This window comes from Fukomys damarensis, unplaced genomic scaffold (genome assembly GCF_012274545.1).
Source record: "Fukomys damarensis isolate Sample0158 unplaced genomic scaffold, DMR_v1.0_HiC HiC_scaffold_27, whole genome shotgun sequence".
NCBI lineage: Eukaryota > Metazoa > Chordata > Mammalia > Rodentia > Bathyergidae > Fukomys > Fukomys damarensis.
In genome coordinates, this window is record NW_022900939.1 from 6,512,330 (window position 1) to 6,529,465 (window position 17,136).

A 17,136-nucleotide genomic window follows, 5' to 3' on the forward strand; every position below is an offset into this window, starting at 1 on the left:
AAACAGGTGATTCCCCCCCCCCCCGTAACAAACTCACGCTGAGGGTGAGAGTAGTACGATAGTCACACTGTGACTAAGTGAAGTATGAAGTAGGCTTTATTTGTTTGCATTTTGGGGGACAATAAATGTTCTTTATAGTTATCATAACTGCCATTGCTTCTTAGCCTTTTGGCTAAGATCAAGTGCAGATAGCGCAACTGCATTTTTTAGTGAGGGTTTTGCAGGGGGGTGCATTGGGGATTGAACCCACTGCCTTCATTCACATGGAGCTATATCACCTGCCTGCCAGCCTTCTCCTCTCCACTTTATTTCTTTATTTATCAAGAGAGGGTCATAAGTTGCTAAATTACCCAGGCTGAGCTGGAATTTGTAATCGTCCTGCCTTAGCCTCCCAGAGTGTTCACCATCATACTCAGCTTTTTAATGGGATTTGATTATTGCTTTTGTTTGGGTTATGGGGCTGTTTGTTCCCTTGTTTGTGTGTAGAGGTTTTATGCTTTGTGTTTTGTTATTTAGAGGTGTGAGGCCCTGTGGTTTAATATGTACAGTTGGGAAGAGTATAAACACTGGCCTGTTAGGCTAGGCAATGTCCACTTTGATGGTGGTATGCAGAGCTACTGAGTGGTACATGGTTTTAATACTTCAATAAAGTGTGTCTATGATTGTTTTCTAAGTTCTCCTTACAGTTAGTTACAACTTGTTAAAATTGATCAAAATATAATCTGTCCTTTTCACAAATTTGGAAATGTGCTGCTTTGGATGGTATAAATTGCCCGAGATAGTATTCAGATGATGGCTTCGTGAGTTATCTAAGATCCCAAAATGTTTCTTAAAATAGTCAATATGTTCTTGCCTTACCTTTGTAAACTATAAATACATGTTTATAATTTGTTCCTTTAGGCAGAAACTAGTCTCTTAACAGTCACCATCGAGAAATAGAATTTTTGGGGTTAGCAGTGAAGTTCAGTGGTCGTGTTTTACCAAACACGCACAGAACCTTAGGCTCAACCCCTCGTACCATAAAACAGCCAAACAAACACCAGAACAGAAGGATTTTGAATGAATGTTCTAATCCTTAATAAGTTTTTCTATAAATAGTCACTACCTTTTTTAACCCTTCGGTTTTATTTTGAAATAAAATGGATAATTGGCATTTAGAGTCTTTGCCAAATAAAACTTCATGCCTTTGTATGTCTCTAATAAGCAGACAACAGTCTGATGGAGGAAGTAAAAACTGTCAGCTCCTCATTAACTTGAGTTGCAGGCTTATTAACGTGCAAGGCGCTCTTTGACATTTAGAGTCCAGGTTAAATCCTGCTTCTACGTTTTCTTTTCCTGAGCATTTTGTTTGATTAGTTCAAAATTTTATGATGCTCTATCTGTCCATCCTCACTTTTTTTTTTAATTTAAAAAGAAACAGTTGCTTTTACAGAAAATTTTGGCAATATCAGTACCCCCCTAAGAAGAAAATACTGTAAATAATCCCCAGTCCTATCATCCACTGATAACAACTGACAAATTCCAAAGTGTTACTGAAAACAATTTCTAGACAATTCACAGTGTTACTATTTTTATAGGTCTTCAGTTTGATAGATAAAACTTACCTTCTTAAAATTTATATTTCCATTACTATTGAAGATGGATGTTTTTTGTGTTTGATGGTCATTCTTATTACAGAAAAGTTAATAATTTCTGAAAGACCCAACTATATAAATAATATGAACTCACTGGGCCTGGTGGCCCACGCCTGTAATCCCAGCACTTGAGGGGCTGAGGCAGGATTGTTGTGAGTTCGAGACCAGCCTGGGATACATAGTGAGTTCCAGGTCAGTCTCAACTACATAGTGAGACCCTGTCTCAAAACAAACAAACAAACAAAACAACAACAACAACAACAAAAAAGAACTCTTTGTCAGGTATATTGTATGTTCTCCATTTTTTTTTTTTAAGTACTGGGGATCGAACTCAGGACCTTGTGCCTGCTGGGCAGGTGCAGTGCCACTGAGCTACATACCCAGTGGTTCTCCATGTTTTTAACCTGCTATTTGTTTTCTTAGTTTTTGTGGGTTCATTTGAGCTCTGGTGACACCAGAAGAATAAAATATGCCTGCCGGGCATGGTGGCACGTACCTGTAATCTCAGCATGTAATCCCAGCACTTGGGAGGCTGAGGCAGGAGGATTGATGTGAGTTCAAGGACAGCCTGGGCTACATAGTGAGTTCAGGGCCAGCCTGAACTACAAAGGGAGACTCTGACTCAAAAAACCAAGAAATAAAAAAACCTTTTTGTTTTTGAAAATATTCCCTCAGGTGAATTCCTAATTTAACATAAATTATAAGTAATCATTTTTGGACACATTTTCTGGTGGACTCTTGCAGAAATTAAAACCTCTTCTGTTTTCAAAAGAAACTGTATTATATGTTAAGAATTTGTGTAGGGACATTACTTTAGTGTTTAAAATTAAAGGGAATAATTAAATATGATTGAATTAAATGTATAATTTTAACATTAGCAATTGCAATAGAGTGAGCCTGTATGACAACAAAATCTGGTATAAGTCAGTCACTTAACGAGTCTGTTATTTGTTACAGTTCCAAAGATTTCAAAAATATAATTAAATAGCTAAAATACCCAGGTTTGTTCATCAGAATATGTTTCTATCTCCAAATTCTTTTTTTGTTGTTGTTGTTGTTTTTAAAAATTCATTTATTTTTGAGACAGGGTCTCACTATGTAGTTGAGGCTGACCTGGAACTCACTATGTAGCCCAGGCTGATCTTGAACTCGTAGCGATCCTCCTGCCTCAGCCTCCTGAGTGCTGGGATTACATATGTGTGCCACCACGCCCGGCTCCAAATTCTTTTTTTTTTGGTACTGGGGATCGAACTCTGGCCCTTGCACTCGAGAGGCAGGCACTGGAACCACTGAGCTAAATCCCCCACCCAATTCTCTTAAATATACTGTCTTTATGAAATTTTTTGGTTAATAATATCATATACAATAAATCTTTCCTAGCTTCCACAAACTAACTTTGAAGGAATTTCGCACTTTGGGACTTTATTCTTTTTTGGGCTAGAATATTTTGATATTATGTAATGTAAAATATAAGCCCTAGAGGAGAGATTGTCACTCATGTTTTAAGCAAATATAATGAAAACTAATATTCATCAGAATTTATTCTGTAGTTAATGATTCCATTATAACTCTGCTAAAACAGTTTTCAGAGGACTTTGAAAATTTAAGTAAATGTGTACTTTATCTAGAAGTAAATTTTTAGAAAATGAGACCATTCTGACTCTCATTGTTTTGGTATAACACAGTGGTTCTTCTTTCTGGCTTTGTGGTTGTTTCTTTCCTTAATACTGAAAAGTTGCTCTTGCAGCAAGTTTTACAAGTGCAGGGAAGAAAAGAGATTTGAGGTAAACTTCAAATTTATTCAGGCAATAAAAGGCTTTTGCTTTGGTAGAGAATTTAAAATCAGTGTAAGTTCACATTTAAAATAAGAAAAAAATTAAAGGAGAAATTAGCACTTTAATTTAAAGTGTGGTACTGATGAATGGAGGATAGGAGGTTCAGGTTGGGTATGGGCATTTATTGTCACAAATTAGACTTTGACAATATTTCCACATGCAGTTATACGTAGCTGCAGACGCACTGGCAAGCAGGTTTGGGAAGATAATGATGTCCATTGTAAAGCAGGAAACCTGTTTCATTATTAGACTACCCCAGGTAGATTCTTTGTAGTATGTAGCACAGTGCTGAGCAGGCAGTGGGTGCCTAGATGTTTTCATGACCATGACTTTTTTGTTACTGTTGTTCTTTTCTTAGTTATTTGAAGTGTTCTCCAGCCAGGTACTCAAAAGAATGAAACCCAAAAAGTTTTGGTGCTGAATTGTTTTGGGAAAAAGTCTGGTGTTATTTTTTTTCTTCCTGTATTACCAAAAAAAAAAAAAAAAAAAAAAAAATCAGATATTTTTGACTAACATTTTATTGAACACAAATATTTTCTTGATTCCCAATATAACGGTCCAAAACATTTTATGATCTCTACAGCTGCAGCAAGAAGAGTTTGTTATTTTAAACGGAAGCTGAAGAAACTATAGAATTAGCAGACATAAGAGAAAGTGGAGAAGGTAGAGGATGGAGTTGCAGACTCTCCAGGAGGCTCTTAAAGTGGAAATTCAGGTTCATCAGGTATGTTGCATTATTGGATTCTCCCACATTGTGTTATTAAATAACTAAAATTAGTAAACAGGCCCATTTCTGCATTTGGTAGAGTTTTCAAATTGTCTTTAAGACAATTGTCCAGAAATCATGTCATTTGCCTTTGATTGGTATTCAGAGAATGCACTGATTCTACTTTTAAGGACATTATTAGGAGCTGGGTGTGGTGGTAGACAACTGCACAGCGGCAAGTTCCAGCCTGGGCCATCCAGGAGAGCCTGGCTCAAAACACGAGAAAGGCTGGGGATATAGATCAGTGGTAGAGTGCCCTGGAGTTTAATCCCTAGTGCCACCAAGTCCCAGAGGTATTACAAAAAACACCTCTTTTTTTGCTTATCTGAGGTGGTGGGTATTCACTTGAAGGACTGTCTTCATGTGGTAGAACTCTCATGTTTTAAATAACGAGACTTGTTTAGCTCAACTATCACCGAATACAATAAAGTCTTGACTCATCTTTTGATTTAATTTATGCCTTGATTCCAGTCTTTGATGAAGATTCCTTTCACAGAGATCACATTTTAAAGTTTCACGATTCTTAACTTTTTACCTTGTGCCTAAATAAACTTTAAAAATACATAATTATAAAAATGTATATGTAAATAAACTGTTATAATTGTGTAGTATGTTTCTATCATGCAATAATTGTCTTAAATAATTTCATATATTGATAATATGAATATATAATAAACAAGACAAAAGCTATCCATAAATACTTTTGGTTTTTTTTTTTTCTTTTTTGGTACCAGGGGTTGAACTCAGGACCTTGTGCTTGCAAGGCAGGGGGCGGAACCACTGAGCTAAATCCCCTGCCCTCATAAATAATTAATTTATTAACATTTATTGTGTGAACACTTTTCTTCTGTTTTTTACATTGACTGGGCGTTTATTAGGCTTAAAACATGCAAATACACACATACATAATCTTTGTTACTCAAATGATAATGAACTGATTAATTTTAATTTTGAATGTGTAATAATAATTTGGGATATGGGAGTCAAGAGAAGGAGACTACTTGGTATTTTTCTGGCCATGCTGTGGATTGAAATCAAGAATTTACACATGCGAGGCCAGTGGTTTACCTATCATCTACACCCTGGTCTGGGAGCTACTTTTTAAAGTTGTTTGTTCTTATGTATAGTTTTTTTTTTTTTGGTACTGGGAATCGAACTTGGGACCTTGTTTTTGCGAGGCAGGTGCTGGAACCACTAAGCTAAATCCCTGGCCCGTATAGTTTCTTTTTAAAAATGAGAGCCAAGACCTGTCATGTAGAGGTACAAGATCCCAATAATGAATGTAATGGTACTGTATCCCTACAATGTACCAGTAAACTCAAAGCTGAAAAAAATCTAAATAATGTAATTTAACATTAATTTCTGAAGTTCTTAGAAGATAGCTTAGATTTTTGACATCTATGAGATTTGTACATTGCCTGGACTTAACGTGGATGAAAACTTACAGGAAAGCTTCAAAGACATTTTATGTATACACACACACACACACACACACACACACACACACACACACACAATCTATATATAAAATATAATTTTGAAATCATGAAATCTCTCTGTGCAGAAATCCCTACTACAGCTTTGGACCTTGTTAAACTCTTCCTCAGAAGCATGTATCTTAAACAAGCAGGCTTCTTTTATTATATTTAACTTATATTTACATGTTTTATTTTATATGGCCTAACTTTAGTACTAATTGAAGGGAATAAAAATTTGTTTATAAAAACAAGCTTATTTTTCCTGGATGAAAGTATTTTAACACAGAAGTGTGCTGAATACTGAGTTCATCTCAATGGCAAGTAATAAAAGTTAAATTCACAATTTATTTAAGGCTGACATCGTAGAATGAATTTTGCAAATACAGTAATCAGTCTGAAATTTGTGCGGATGAGTGATGGTTTTTTTATGTTGTATATGATTTTTATAGTTTTTCCTTCTCAAGAAACTTTGGAGATTGCCAGGTTAACATTATGCTTTTAGTTACTCCTTTCAAGATACAGACATGCCCCAAATAAACTTTTCTTAAAGGATTCATGACCTTAATCAAACTTAATTACTAAATTAAATACAGTTCTTAAATATTATTTTGTTTTATATTTTGAATTCAGGCATACCAGTTACATAAACATTACAATTCAGAAAATTTAAACTTCAGTTTTTAGGTCTAATTAAAAATTTAAAATTACATTTATTGACTCAGATGGGATATAGTATTCTTTTAAAATTTACCCTGAACTCTCTCTTAATATTCATATTAACTATCAGTCTGTTTCCCTGTATATTTAGCTGGGTTTTTTTGGTTTGTTTTTGTTTTTGGTACTGGGGATTGAACTGGGGACCTTGCAATTGCGAGGCAGGTGGCAGAATCATTGAGCTAAATCCCCAGCCTTTAGCTGTTTTTTTATTTAGCATAAACTTAATAGACTTTGTGTTCATCTTTAATTCATATACAATACTTTGTATAATAATAAAAAACATTTACTTCTGTGTTAAAATATTTGAAGCTTTCCTATAAGTTCTCATCCAAGCTAATGCTGGGCTCTATGCAAATTTAGTAGATGTCAAAAATGCCAAAATATTTTAACATACAAAATATAATAAGATACTTCACTTCAGTTACATCTGTAATGCTTTGATATTTTTGAAAAAAAACCTATTAACATTAAATCCAGGTGACAAGCTTCCTTCTTAAAACTGGTATGGTCTTGAATGGCTGAGGTACATGATCATGCCAAAAATGACATTAATAGTACTGGATTAGGCTGATACCAAAGCTAGAACATACCTTTTTTTTGGTACTGGGGATTGAACTCAGGCCCCTGTGCTTGCGAGGCAGGTGACAAAACCACTGAGCCAAATCCCCTGACCCAGAATATACTTTTGACTAAATATTAAAGACAAAGTCTTTGTTTGTATTTCCAGTTAGGGAATAAATTTAGGCTGAAATCAGATTTACTAGATAGAAGTGGTGATTTGGAACTAGCTGGTGTTGCTGTGGTTAAAATATATTTTTGTTTCTTCTGTTTTCTTTATATTAAGTGGGAGATGCTGCAATGCATAATTAGTTGATATTCAGTAAAAATTAAAATATAGGTCATCTTTTAGAGAAAATTGCTTTTCCCCTTCTCTTTCTTTGATTGTGTGTGAATTTGATGGGGTCTAAACTTTGACAGTATTTATTCCATTTGGAATGGAGCATAGTATAAAACAGAGGTTAGAAAACTTTCTGAAAAGGAAGGGCCAGATGGTAAAATATTTTAGGCTTTCCAGGTCATTTATAGTCTGTCACAGCTACTCTGCTCTCCTGAGGTACAGACAAATCAGCCATGAACAATATATAAATAAATGGGTGTGGCTGTTTTCCCTACAACTTTATTTACAAAAACAGGTGGTGGGCCAGATTTGGCCGGTTGGCTGCTTATCATTGGTATAAACTATATCCTCATGAAAAATGGCTGCATTTATGCAATAGAAAGTGACTTTGCTTTGATAAACATGTGAGTTTAAAGTCACTAGGGATTTGTTGGATGGTCTAGTCCTGTGATGGTGAACCTTTTAGAGACCAAGTGCTCAAACTGTGTGCAAAACCCACTTATTTATTGCATAATGCCAACACTGCAATTAAACTGAATACTGAGGTTTTAGTTTGGAAAAAGCAACTGTTATCCAGTGCTCAGCTGCTGGGGCAGAGAGGGCTCTGTGTGCCCGATGCAGCATGCATGCCATGGTTTGCCAGCACTGGTCCAGTCAGTTTCTTAGCTTATCCTTTCCTACCTTTGCTCACCTGAAGTACAGTTTAATTGCTTATATAGAGAAAAGTTGGTTTATGTCCTCCAGAGGCGGAGAGTTTGTGCGGTTATCAGTCTTTAAATTCCACTGTTGTGGAAGAAAAGCTTTCTTGGCTTCAAAAAGGTAACTTTAATATAATAGCCAATTCTTTAGTAACCACATCAAAAAGGAAAATCAGAGGCTTTTTAATTGAAGAGACTAGATTTATAGAAATGTGTATATATAAAACCCCGTGTTTCAATGCTGTTGAGCTTTTGGAATGTATATTACTACTTTGTAGATTCTGACCAGGATACAGAAGACTGATTAAAACTCTGTCAAGTATAAGTAGAATATAGTGACTTAGACTTCATGTGTTGAGAGGTCTTGTGGTTGGCAACATCAGCTACACACAGTGTATCTTAGTACCGGGGGAAAGGTTTTGTCCAGTTAGAATAAACGTCAGCAGTCATTCACCAAAGATTATATTGTTTTACTCAAGTGGGATTTTTAGGTTATTCATCATCATCTGTTCACTCATCTTCAAATTAGTGTGGTGAGTGCATCACATAGTAGATCAAAGCAGGAATTTGAGTTGGGGCTCAAGGCTGTTAGTGAGAGGAACAGTAGCTGACTGCTTGAAATTGAGTAGACCATGAAGCTAAAATGAAGACATAAGAACAGCAATTTTGGGCCTTTTGTTGTAAGAACCTTGTTGTTTATATTACAGTATATTAATTGATATTATATCTCTAAGTAGCAGTAAGAGCTTGACTTCTTTCTGTTTAATGAAGTAGGTAAGTATATTCTATTTTAGAAAGATTTTATTTTGTAACTAAACAATTCAAAAGTATTTTGTCATCCAGAGTGACAGATTTTTCCATTATATGAGAATTCACTTGGAAAACAGCTTATTTCTAGTCACTTTTAGGAATCAGCCTTCTGATACTACTTTATTCTGCAAATTCTTCTATCCTTGATTATTGTTACCTTTTGGCAGCAGTGGATTTACGAGTTGAGTTAGGTCAGACGGCATCGATTCTTGCTTTTTGATTGTTGATAAGGTCTTTCTCAGTGGGTACTAGGGTAGCATTCTCTTTCCTGGAGGATCCCAGGTAGGTAGAGTTTTGCACTGTTGCTCCACTTTCTGGTTCTCAAATACTGAGTATCACTTAGCCACCAGATATATCCTATCCTGTGTCCCCTCCTACTTTGAGAGAGAACAGTAGCAAAGTTACATCTGACACTTGGTGTCTTCTGTTGTAAGAACTAAACCAACAGGGGCTGGGGATTTAGCTCAGTGGTGCTGCTGCCTGCCTCATAAGCTCAAGGTCCCCAGTTTGATCCCTGGTACAAAAAAAAAGAACCAAACCAACAAACTTGCCAAATTTGTGCTTTGCTATATTGAGACAGGCTGGTTTTATATGGATGCAGATTCTTTGCAGGCCTGGCTTGGGACTCTAGACAGTGACAGTATTTTAAAGGGCCATTTGGCTTTTGGAATATCCAGCTTGCTTAAATTGGCTTTTGGAAGCCACTGTATCCCATTCCTTCTCCACATGTAAAAATCAGGCACTTTTTCATTTCATATAAAAAGTGACAGTTTGATTTTTTTTTTCTATTAAGAAGAGTTAGTTTGGAAAAAGCAACTGTTAACCAGTGCTCAGATGCTGGGGCAGAGAGGGCTCTGTGTGCCCGATGCAGCATGCATGCCATGGTTTGCCAGCACTGGTCCAGTCAGTTTCTTAGCTTATCCTTTCCTACCTTTGCTCACCTGAAGTACAGTTTAATTGCTTATATAGAGAAAAGTTGGTTTATGTCCTGCAGAGGCGGAGAGTTTGTGTGGTTATCAGTCTTCAGTAGCCTTTTACGTGGATCACAGAAGCTTATTGGTCTGTTCTCATCGTGGTAGTGTTCATTTTTTTGTGTCAATTTAAAACCCTAGATTTTGGGGGGCTCAATCTGATTAGCCATAGGAAGTTGATATGTAAGACTGATGGTTGTTTTTCTCTCTTTATTGCCAGAAACTTGTTGCTCAAATGAAGCAGGATCCACAGGTAAAATACTATTTTTATTATCTAATTTTTAAATTAAAAAATTAAAATAAAATGACCATAAAATATTAAAGGGTAGATGATACTTACATTTAAAGAACTACTTCATACTTGACAGCAAATATTTTTAGCACATTGGTCTTCATGTTTTATGGGTTTAGAAAAAAAAAATCCAGTAATTCTATTATAATGTAGCTATAATTTTATCTTCACTACTATTATTTGGCTTTTATGTTAGTTGATTTGAGTATTTTGAGAGTTAATACTTTTCATATAACTTAAATTTCTCTTTCATAAACCTATTTACTCAATATTAGAGATTATAAGACTTTCTTTAGTCTCAGAATTATTGAAAGTAGCCCTAAACTATGCTTACTTGGAGGTTATAATATAGAACATTTGAGTATTGAAGTTTACTATGTTTAGGGTAAGAATTTTAGAATAATTTTAACAAATTTGATTTAAATAATTTAAAAAATTTTAGTAAATTTTATTTTTGAAAGAATCCTTAAAAGGAGTTTTAGAAATACCTTATATAGTAAAATATTCCTTGACATGTTAACTTTTGTTTAAATGTTCATATGACTTTTTTACTTTAAGCATTTTATTCTCTGTTTCTGAAGAAAACTCATCCAAAAAGTGATCTTGTTTTCCAAGATTTTATATTTATTATTCAGGCATTGTCTCTTTTGCAACCATTAGACATTTGGTCGTACATGCCTTTTTGTAAAATAAAAAAATAAATTCTTGAACATTGGTACTGAGGCATTGATTTTTGGAAGTGGAAAATAATATTCATTTCTACAAATTTAGGATTTGGTGATCTTTCTATCGTGTTTTAACACAGTCCATGGATTCTGAGAGCTGGCACTGATAGCCCACATTTAGACCTGTTCAACTTCCATGAGAAACTTTTACTTTTATTTTTTGGGCATATGTCCCATTTAAATTGGGTTTAAGGAACCAAGAGGCAGTAGACCCTACTTTCTCTATCACACGCTTGCACTAGCTTTCATATTTACCTACATTTTCAGCAGTTGAAGTTCTGTTACAAGCTAGCTTTTGTGATATAGCTCGTGATCATGTGGCAGAACAGTCTTAACCTGGTGAATGTGAGGGGCAGTGACTTGTTTGAAAGCATGATAGGTGACCTTATTAGAGAGGACTTACAATAAACACATTTTAAAAAGTACAAACGAAGTAAACTTGAAACTTAGTAGAGGGGGAAGATGTGTGCCTGAACCGTGAGAGAAAACCAGGCAGGATCAATTTCAAACAACTGTGTGTGGAATGATCAAGTCAAAGTAGGTTCTCATTGGTGTTCAGTCTGCTATTAGGCTCTCTTGCTGTGTAAGCATCTGAAAATATTAATTTTGCATTTCTCCAACTTGAATAAAAATCAAGTTCAGTATATCTCATAGAATATAGTGTTCTTTTTTTAATTCCTAAAATTTTAGAACTGAGAAAATGCCCTGGTAGTCAGCGTGTTAATTTGAATGATGTAGTGTTAAGGCAGTTACAGTACTGACAGCTTTTCAAATCTAGGCTAAAATAACAAATGTACTTTACTAAACAAGGAAGAGGACAGTAGGGAAAAACCTCTTATCTTTGCTGATAATGCTGCTAAGCATGCCGTGTATGTATACTTATTGCCTCCATTTATCTGTTTTTGCCTGATGAGTGGAGCTTTAGCTTTTGTGTCAACTTGTTCTTTGTATAAAGAACAACAATATTTGAGTAGTAAGGTACTGTTATAGTATAAGATGCTAAAATGTAAAACTTGTAATGTAAAACAGTTATAAAGAAGCTGCTCCCTATTCTGGGTTTAGGAGCTCACATTTAGGATTTATGCATTAGGGGGTGATGTTATGATTATGATTTAATGCATGGCAAATTTCATTGGCTAAGTGCTTAAGGTTGCTTCATCATTTGTAATTACAGTATGCATAGTCTTCTTGCTACTATTCTGTTAACAAATGAATATCTTTCTCACAGATATTTTTTCTTTCCAATCAGAATGCTGACTTAAAGAAACAGCTTCATGAACTCCAAGCCAAAATCACAGCTTTGAGTGAGAAACAGGTAGGGGAATGGGGTGGGGGGCATATTTTTAACATTGTGTTCTAAAGATATGTCTGCTTGAGGCTTCTAAAAGAACTGCTATTTTTCTTTTCCTCATGTGTGAAAGTAAGTGTGGGCAGCCAGACCCGGTTTTAATTTTACTTGAGCTCTGTTTATCTATTTTTATTTTTGGTGGAAATCAGTCCCTAGAGTATCCCATGGGTCTATGTTACTGGCAAATATCTAAAAGCAATGTGGCAGGCTGCCGTTAACTGTGTTAATTAAACTCTATAGTTTACCCATTGGGGAAGAGGTAAAGAAAGTTAGTAGGAGTGTGTGATAGAAAATCCTATAGCTGCTGTAGGTGTCTCATTACCTGTTTTAAAAGCTCAAGGTGACGTTTAACTTACTGTGGAGAGAACGGTTGTTAAGTGTATCTCTAAATGTAGGTCTCATTCTAAGTACTGTTATACTTTTATATTAATCTTTAGTAGTTATTGACCTACTGTGATGTGAAAAAACTCGACTGGAAACTTGACAGACTTATTCCAGATAGGGCAAGAGAAGAGCATCTTGCTTTTTTCCCAGGATGTCTGGAAAGTATTGTTTGGAATTATTTTGTATAGTGAGTGACCTGTGCCTCATCAATCCAGGCAGCTCCTGCCACCAGGTGGAGCGTGACAGTTGGTAGAGCTCTAGGTAAATGTCTGTGGAAATCGGATAAAGCATTTTTTGTTGTTCCTTCTACACCGCTTTCCCTCTGGCTAAAAAGAACACTTTCTATTTTGGAGTAAATGTATGAACCAAAATCTGCAAAGGTAAATGTGTGGACCAAAAGGATAAATTGATTTACAGTTGATAGTTCATAGGAGTGACATCTTATTGAGGATTTTTGATGAAATAGTTCTCAATAACTGATTTTGTGTGGTTTTTAAAAGCTTTTATTTAGTGCAATAACAGCAGTGAGTAATTTATTCCTAGACATTTATGGTTGTGTCTGTATTCTGTTTTAACTGAGGGGAAACTTTGAGAATTGTGTGGAGTAGATAAGTTAATGAATTAAATCTTCTTCCAAGCTGAGTGAACAATGACTTTTTAACTCCTCTCTCCTATTCTTATGGTTTGCTATCTTATTTTCTCCATTGATGGGGGGGTGTGTTTTAGATTAGGGAATTGCCAGTGTAAAATTAGGAGGGGGGTGGGATAATGGAGAACAGTTTGTAAGGGAAGATAGACATGAGTTTGTTAGCATGTACTTGGCTCTGAATGTGATTCAGTTCTAGGGACCTGATGATGTGTGCTAGTGAAAGTGTTCTTAGCTTAAGAATTCTGTTAGCACTGAGCCTCCTTGTAGTTTCAGGGTTAGTTTGACATGATGCCAGTGAGTGAGTCACTTTTGCTGAAAAATTCACGTGTTCCAGCAGGGAAGGAAGGTGAGAACTGATTAGTGGAACAGGGGGTGGAGGATTGCAAAGTTAAGACAACCCAGGGCTACATTTTAGGAAAGTGGGACAACTAAAGAAAAATCTGCATTTATTTTAAATTTTTGTTGGTGAAAATTAATGTGAAGATTCGATTTATTCTGTAACTTTTTTTTTCTGCTAAGGATCTCAATTGAGAAAATTGCAACTGTGTTCAGTAAGACATTTCATCAGGTGGCAAACTCAATTGTCAACTAATCTAAGTTTGGATTTTAGAGATTGGAATTTTAAAAAGTCTAACATGAGGAAAAACTTCACATATGATGAGTAAAGAAAATTGGAATCAGAAGCTGGAATTATTTGTTTAATTGTTAAAATAGGGTTTTTTATGGAATAGGAAAATATATTTAGGTAGAATAGTATTTGAGAGAAGCATAGCTATAAAGTTTAAAAGGTGATCATTCCTCAGGCTTATTTCCAACATGAAACATTACTGTTGCTAATTAATCTACAGTTTTAAGTAGTTTTATTTTAGAACAAATTCCTAATGTTTCATACCCAGCTTTTTGTTTCTACTTTTCAAAAAGATCCACTTAGCCTTTGGCAAAACCTACTGATTTCACTTCCACTTTAATAACTAAAATATGAATTATCTTACATGACTAATCCTTTAATTTAACATTAATTTTTGTTGTGAGAAAGATTTTAAATGTAGAAAAGTACGAGACATAATGTCATATTCTAGAATTAAAAATTATTAACCCTTTGTCATATTTGCTTCCCTTTTTCTATGTGCATTTTTTTCTATCCATTTAAAAGCTTAATTATATAAGTGATAGGTCTATGTATTTATTTGTCTTGGTTTTTTAAAAAATAAAACATTAAAATAGCCACTATATCTTACAGTTGGCAATTATTCGTTCTTATTCATTATTACCACCTTAATCTCTGATTTGCACTCAGTTTCTTCCTAAGACTAATTATATAATGATGCACTCTATTTGGTAAAATATAGTCATTTGTGAGCATCCTTCATGGCTAAAGCCCAGTGAATTTCACTAAACTCTTGGTTGGAGGATTCTAGTGCTTTCAGACTGTTAACTTGAGATTTCTTTCTTTTTTCTTTTTTTTTTTTAAGGCAGGGTCTCCCTTTGTAGGTCAGGCTGGTTCTGAGCTCACTTTGCAGCCCAGTCTGACCTCCAACTCCCAGCCATCTTCCTCCTCAACCCTCCGAATGCTGGGATTACAGGTGTGCATCATCATGTCCCACTATAACTTGAAATTTCTGAAATTTAAGCTCTCAGGTGGATTTTGAAGTCAGTAGAGGCTGGCCTAGAGGATTTCAGTTTGTGGTTGACAGTTTTCAGAAAATTCTCAGCCGTGATTGGCTAAATTGTGTGTTATGTAGCCATTAAAATCATGGTTTAGAACAATAGGTAATGACAGGAATGTGCTCCTGATAAAAATGAGTAAAAAGGCACATGCAGTTGTATTTTATGCATTGTAGTCCCATTTTTGTTTGTTCTATGTATATGTGAACATGTAAATATGTATAAAAACTGTTAGTATAAAATGTTGGTGATTTTATAGGTTTCCCCCCCTTGAATATGCTTACATATATTTTCTTTTCTTTTCTTGCTACTGGGGATCAAACTCAGGACCTTGTGCTTGCAAGGCAGGTGTAGTGCCACTGAGCTAAATCCCCTGCCCTCTTATGTATATTTTCTTTTTTTCTTTCTTTTTTTTTTTTTTTTTGGTACCGGGGATTGAACTCGGGTCCTTGTGCTTATGAAGCAGGCTATGGAACCACTGAGCCAAATCCCCAGCCCCCTCTTATGTATATTTTCTAAACTCTTCAAAGTATGTTCTGCTTTTAGAATCAGAAAATAAACATGAAACATTGTGTTTTTAAAAAAAAATTTAACACCAACCTAGGCTAGTTGACATTTAAAAGTCTTATGAGATACCCTCATGCTACATGAACCATTCTTTTTTGTTCTTAGTACTGGGGATTGAACTTGGGCCCTTGCACTTGTGAGGCAGGCAGAGGAACCACCGAGCCATATCCCTAGCCCTACACGAACCACTCTACTCAACGAATTAAACTATTTTTTTTTCAGCTTTAATTGAGTTTATTGGTACATTTTAGGGATACAGTACAGTTACATTCATTGTTGGGATCTTGTACCTCTACATGACAGGTCTTGATTCTCATTTTTTCCCCTTACCTCTGCCCTCCCTTCACCTCTCCTCCCCTCCCCATCTACAAACACTTTATTTTCATCTTTTCATTCTTTACATTTTTTTCTTTTCCCTTTTTACTCTTCCCCTACCCATCCCACCTTCCCTACACCTTTAGCTCCTTTGTACCCATTTCTAAATGTCAGTAATCTTATTAGAATCTTATGCATTGTTGCACATTATTTACACCAGGGAAACTATTCAGTATTTACACTTTTTTTTTTGTTTTTTGATACTGGGGATCGAACTCAGGACCTTGTGCTTGCAAGGCAGGCGGTGGAACCACTGAGCCAAATCCCTAGCCCTTAAACTATGTTAAATAGTGGTAAATTTAAAGTATGGAATCAGCTATTCATTTCCTTAACATTTTAAAAAAATTCTGTACTTCCCCATCTCTTATTTTTGATAGGCATATGTGATCCTTTTCCTGTCAGAATAGTGATATTCTGATATTGGAGCCAAAACACTTAGTTGCATTAGTGCTCTGCTTTAATTCTAGCTCCTTAGAGCATTTTTCTTTTTGCCTGTCTCCCCTCCCTTCCCTCCCTTGCCCTTCTTTCAGTTTTATGGCACTCTAGGGGTAGAACCCAGGGCCTTGTACATACTATGCAAATGCTCTGCCAGTGAGCTGTACCCCAGCCCAAGAGGCAATCTTAACATCCTAAAGTAAATGCCGTCAAAATTGTATCTTTGGCTATTCCTGTAAACAGTTTGTCACCCTACCTCCCTTCACTTGGTAGGTTTCACCTCGCAGTAGTTTAAGTTTGTTACATCCAAGGGGCCATTCTTGAAACCGCTTTGTTCAGTCAAAAATCTACTGTTTCTGTCATAGTCTTTCATTGAACCTTTAATTTTTCCTTCATAGTTATACCATTAAGAATTAAATTCAGGTCTGAATGACTAAAAGTCCAAAATAAAGATGGTCATTTAGGTAAAATGTTACTTCTCTCATTTGAAAGCTTTGTAGCCAGCCTAGGCCTGGTGAGTGGTTTCACAGTGTGAGGGAGCCCAGGTTCCTATTCTGCTGATCTGCCATTCTGAGCGTGAAGCTTCCATACCATAGTCCAAAATAGCAGCTCCATCTGGTAAGATGGGAGAACGCAACCAAGAGCAGTCCCTTCGTTTTTAAGGACAGTTACTGGAAGTTTCATATACCACTTCCACTTAGAGCCCATTGACCTGAATTTAGCCGCATGGCATCAATCAGGAAGAAGGAAGTCTGGGAGATGTATGTAGTTCATTGCTGGCCAGACAAAATTCACAAACTGTTACTAAGTAATAAACAAAAAGTAAATACTAGGGCTACTTAGCAATTTCTACTGCTGTAGCAGATCACAATTTATATATATATATATA

At 35.7% G+C, this 17,136-nt stretch overlaps 1 protein-coding gene across 21 annotated transcripts in view; it reads left to right on the plus strand.

Annotated features, from left to right (window-relative positions):
• Positions 1 to 17,136, plus strand: part of Phf21a (PHD finger protein 21A) — a 182,649-nt gene that overhangs the window by 31,713 nt on the left and 133,800 nt on the right. For 20 of the 21 annotated variants that reach the window (XM_010612469.3, XM_010612473.3, XM_033756641.1 and 17 more), the window contains 3 exons: positions 4,053 to 4,193; positions 10,028 to 10,060; positions 12,074 to 12,139. The exons of the other annotated variant lie outside the window; for it this stretch is intronic. In XM_010612469.3, the coding sequence (XP_010610771.1) occupies positions 4,140 to 4,193; positions 10,028 to 10,060; positions 12,074 to 12,139 (153 nt within the window). In that variant the 5' untranslated portion in view covers positions 4,053 to 4,139. The remainder of the gene's footprint in view (positions 1 to 4,052; positions 4,194 to 10,027; positions 10,061 to 12,073; positions 12,140 to 17,136) is intronic. 21 annotated transcript variants of the gene reach the window in all.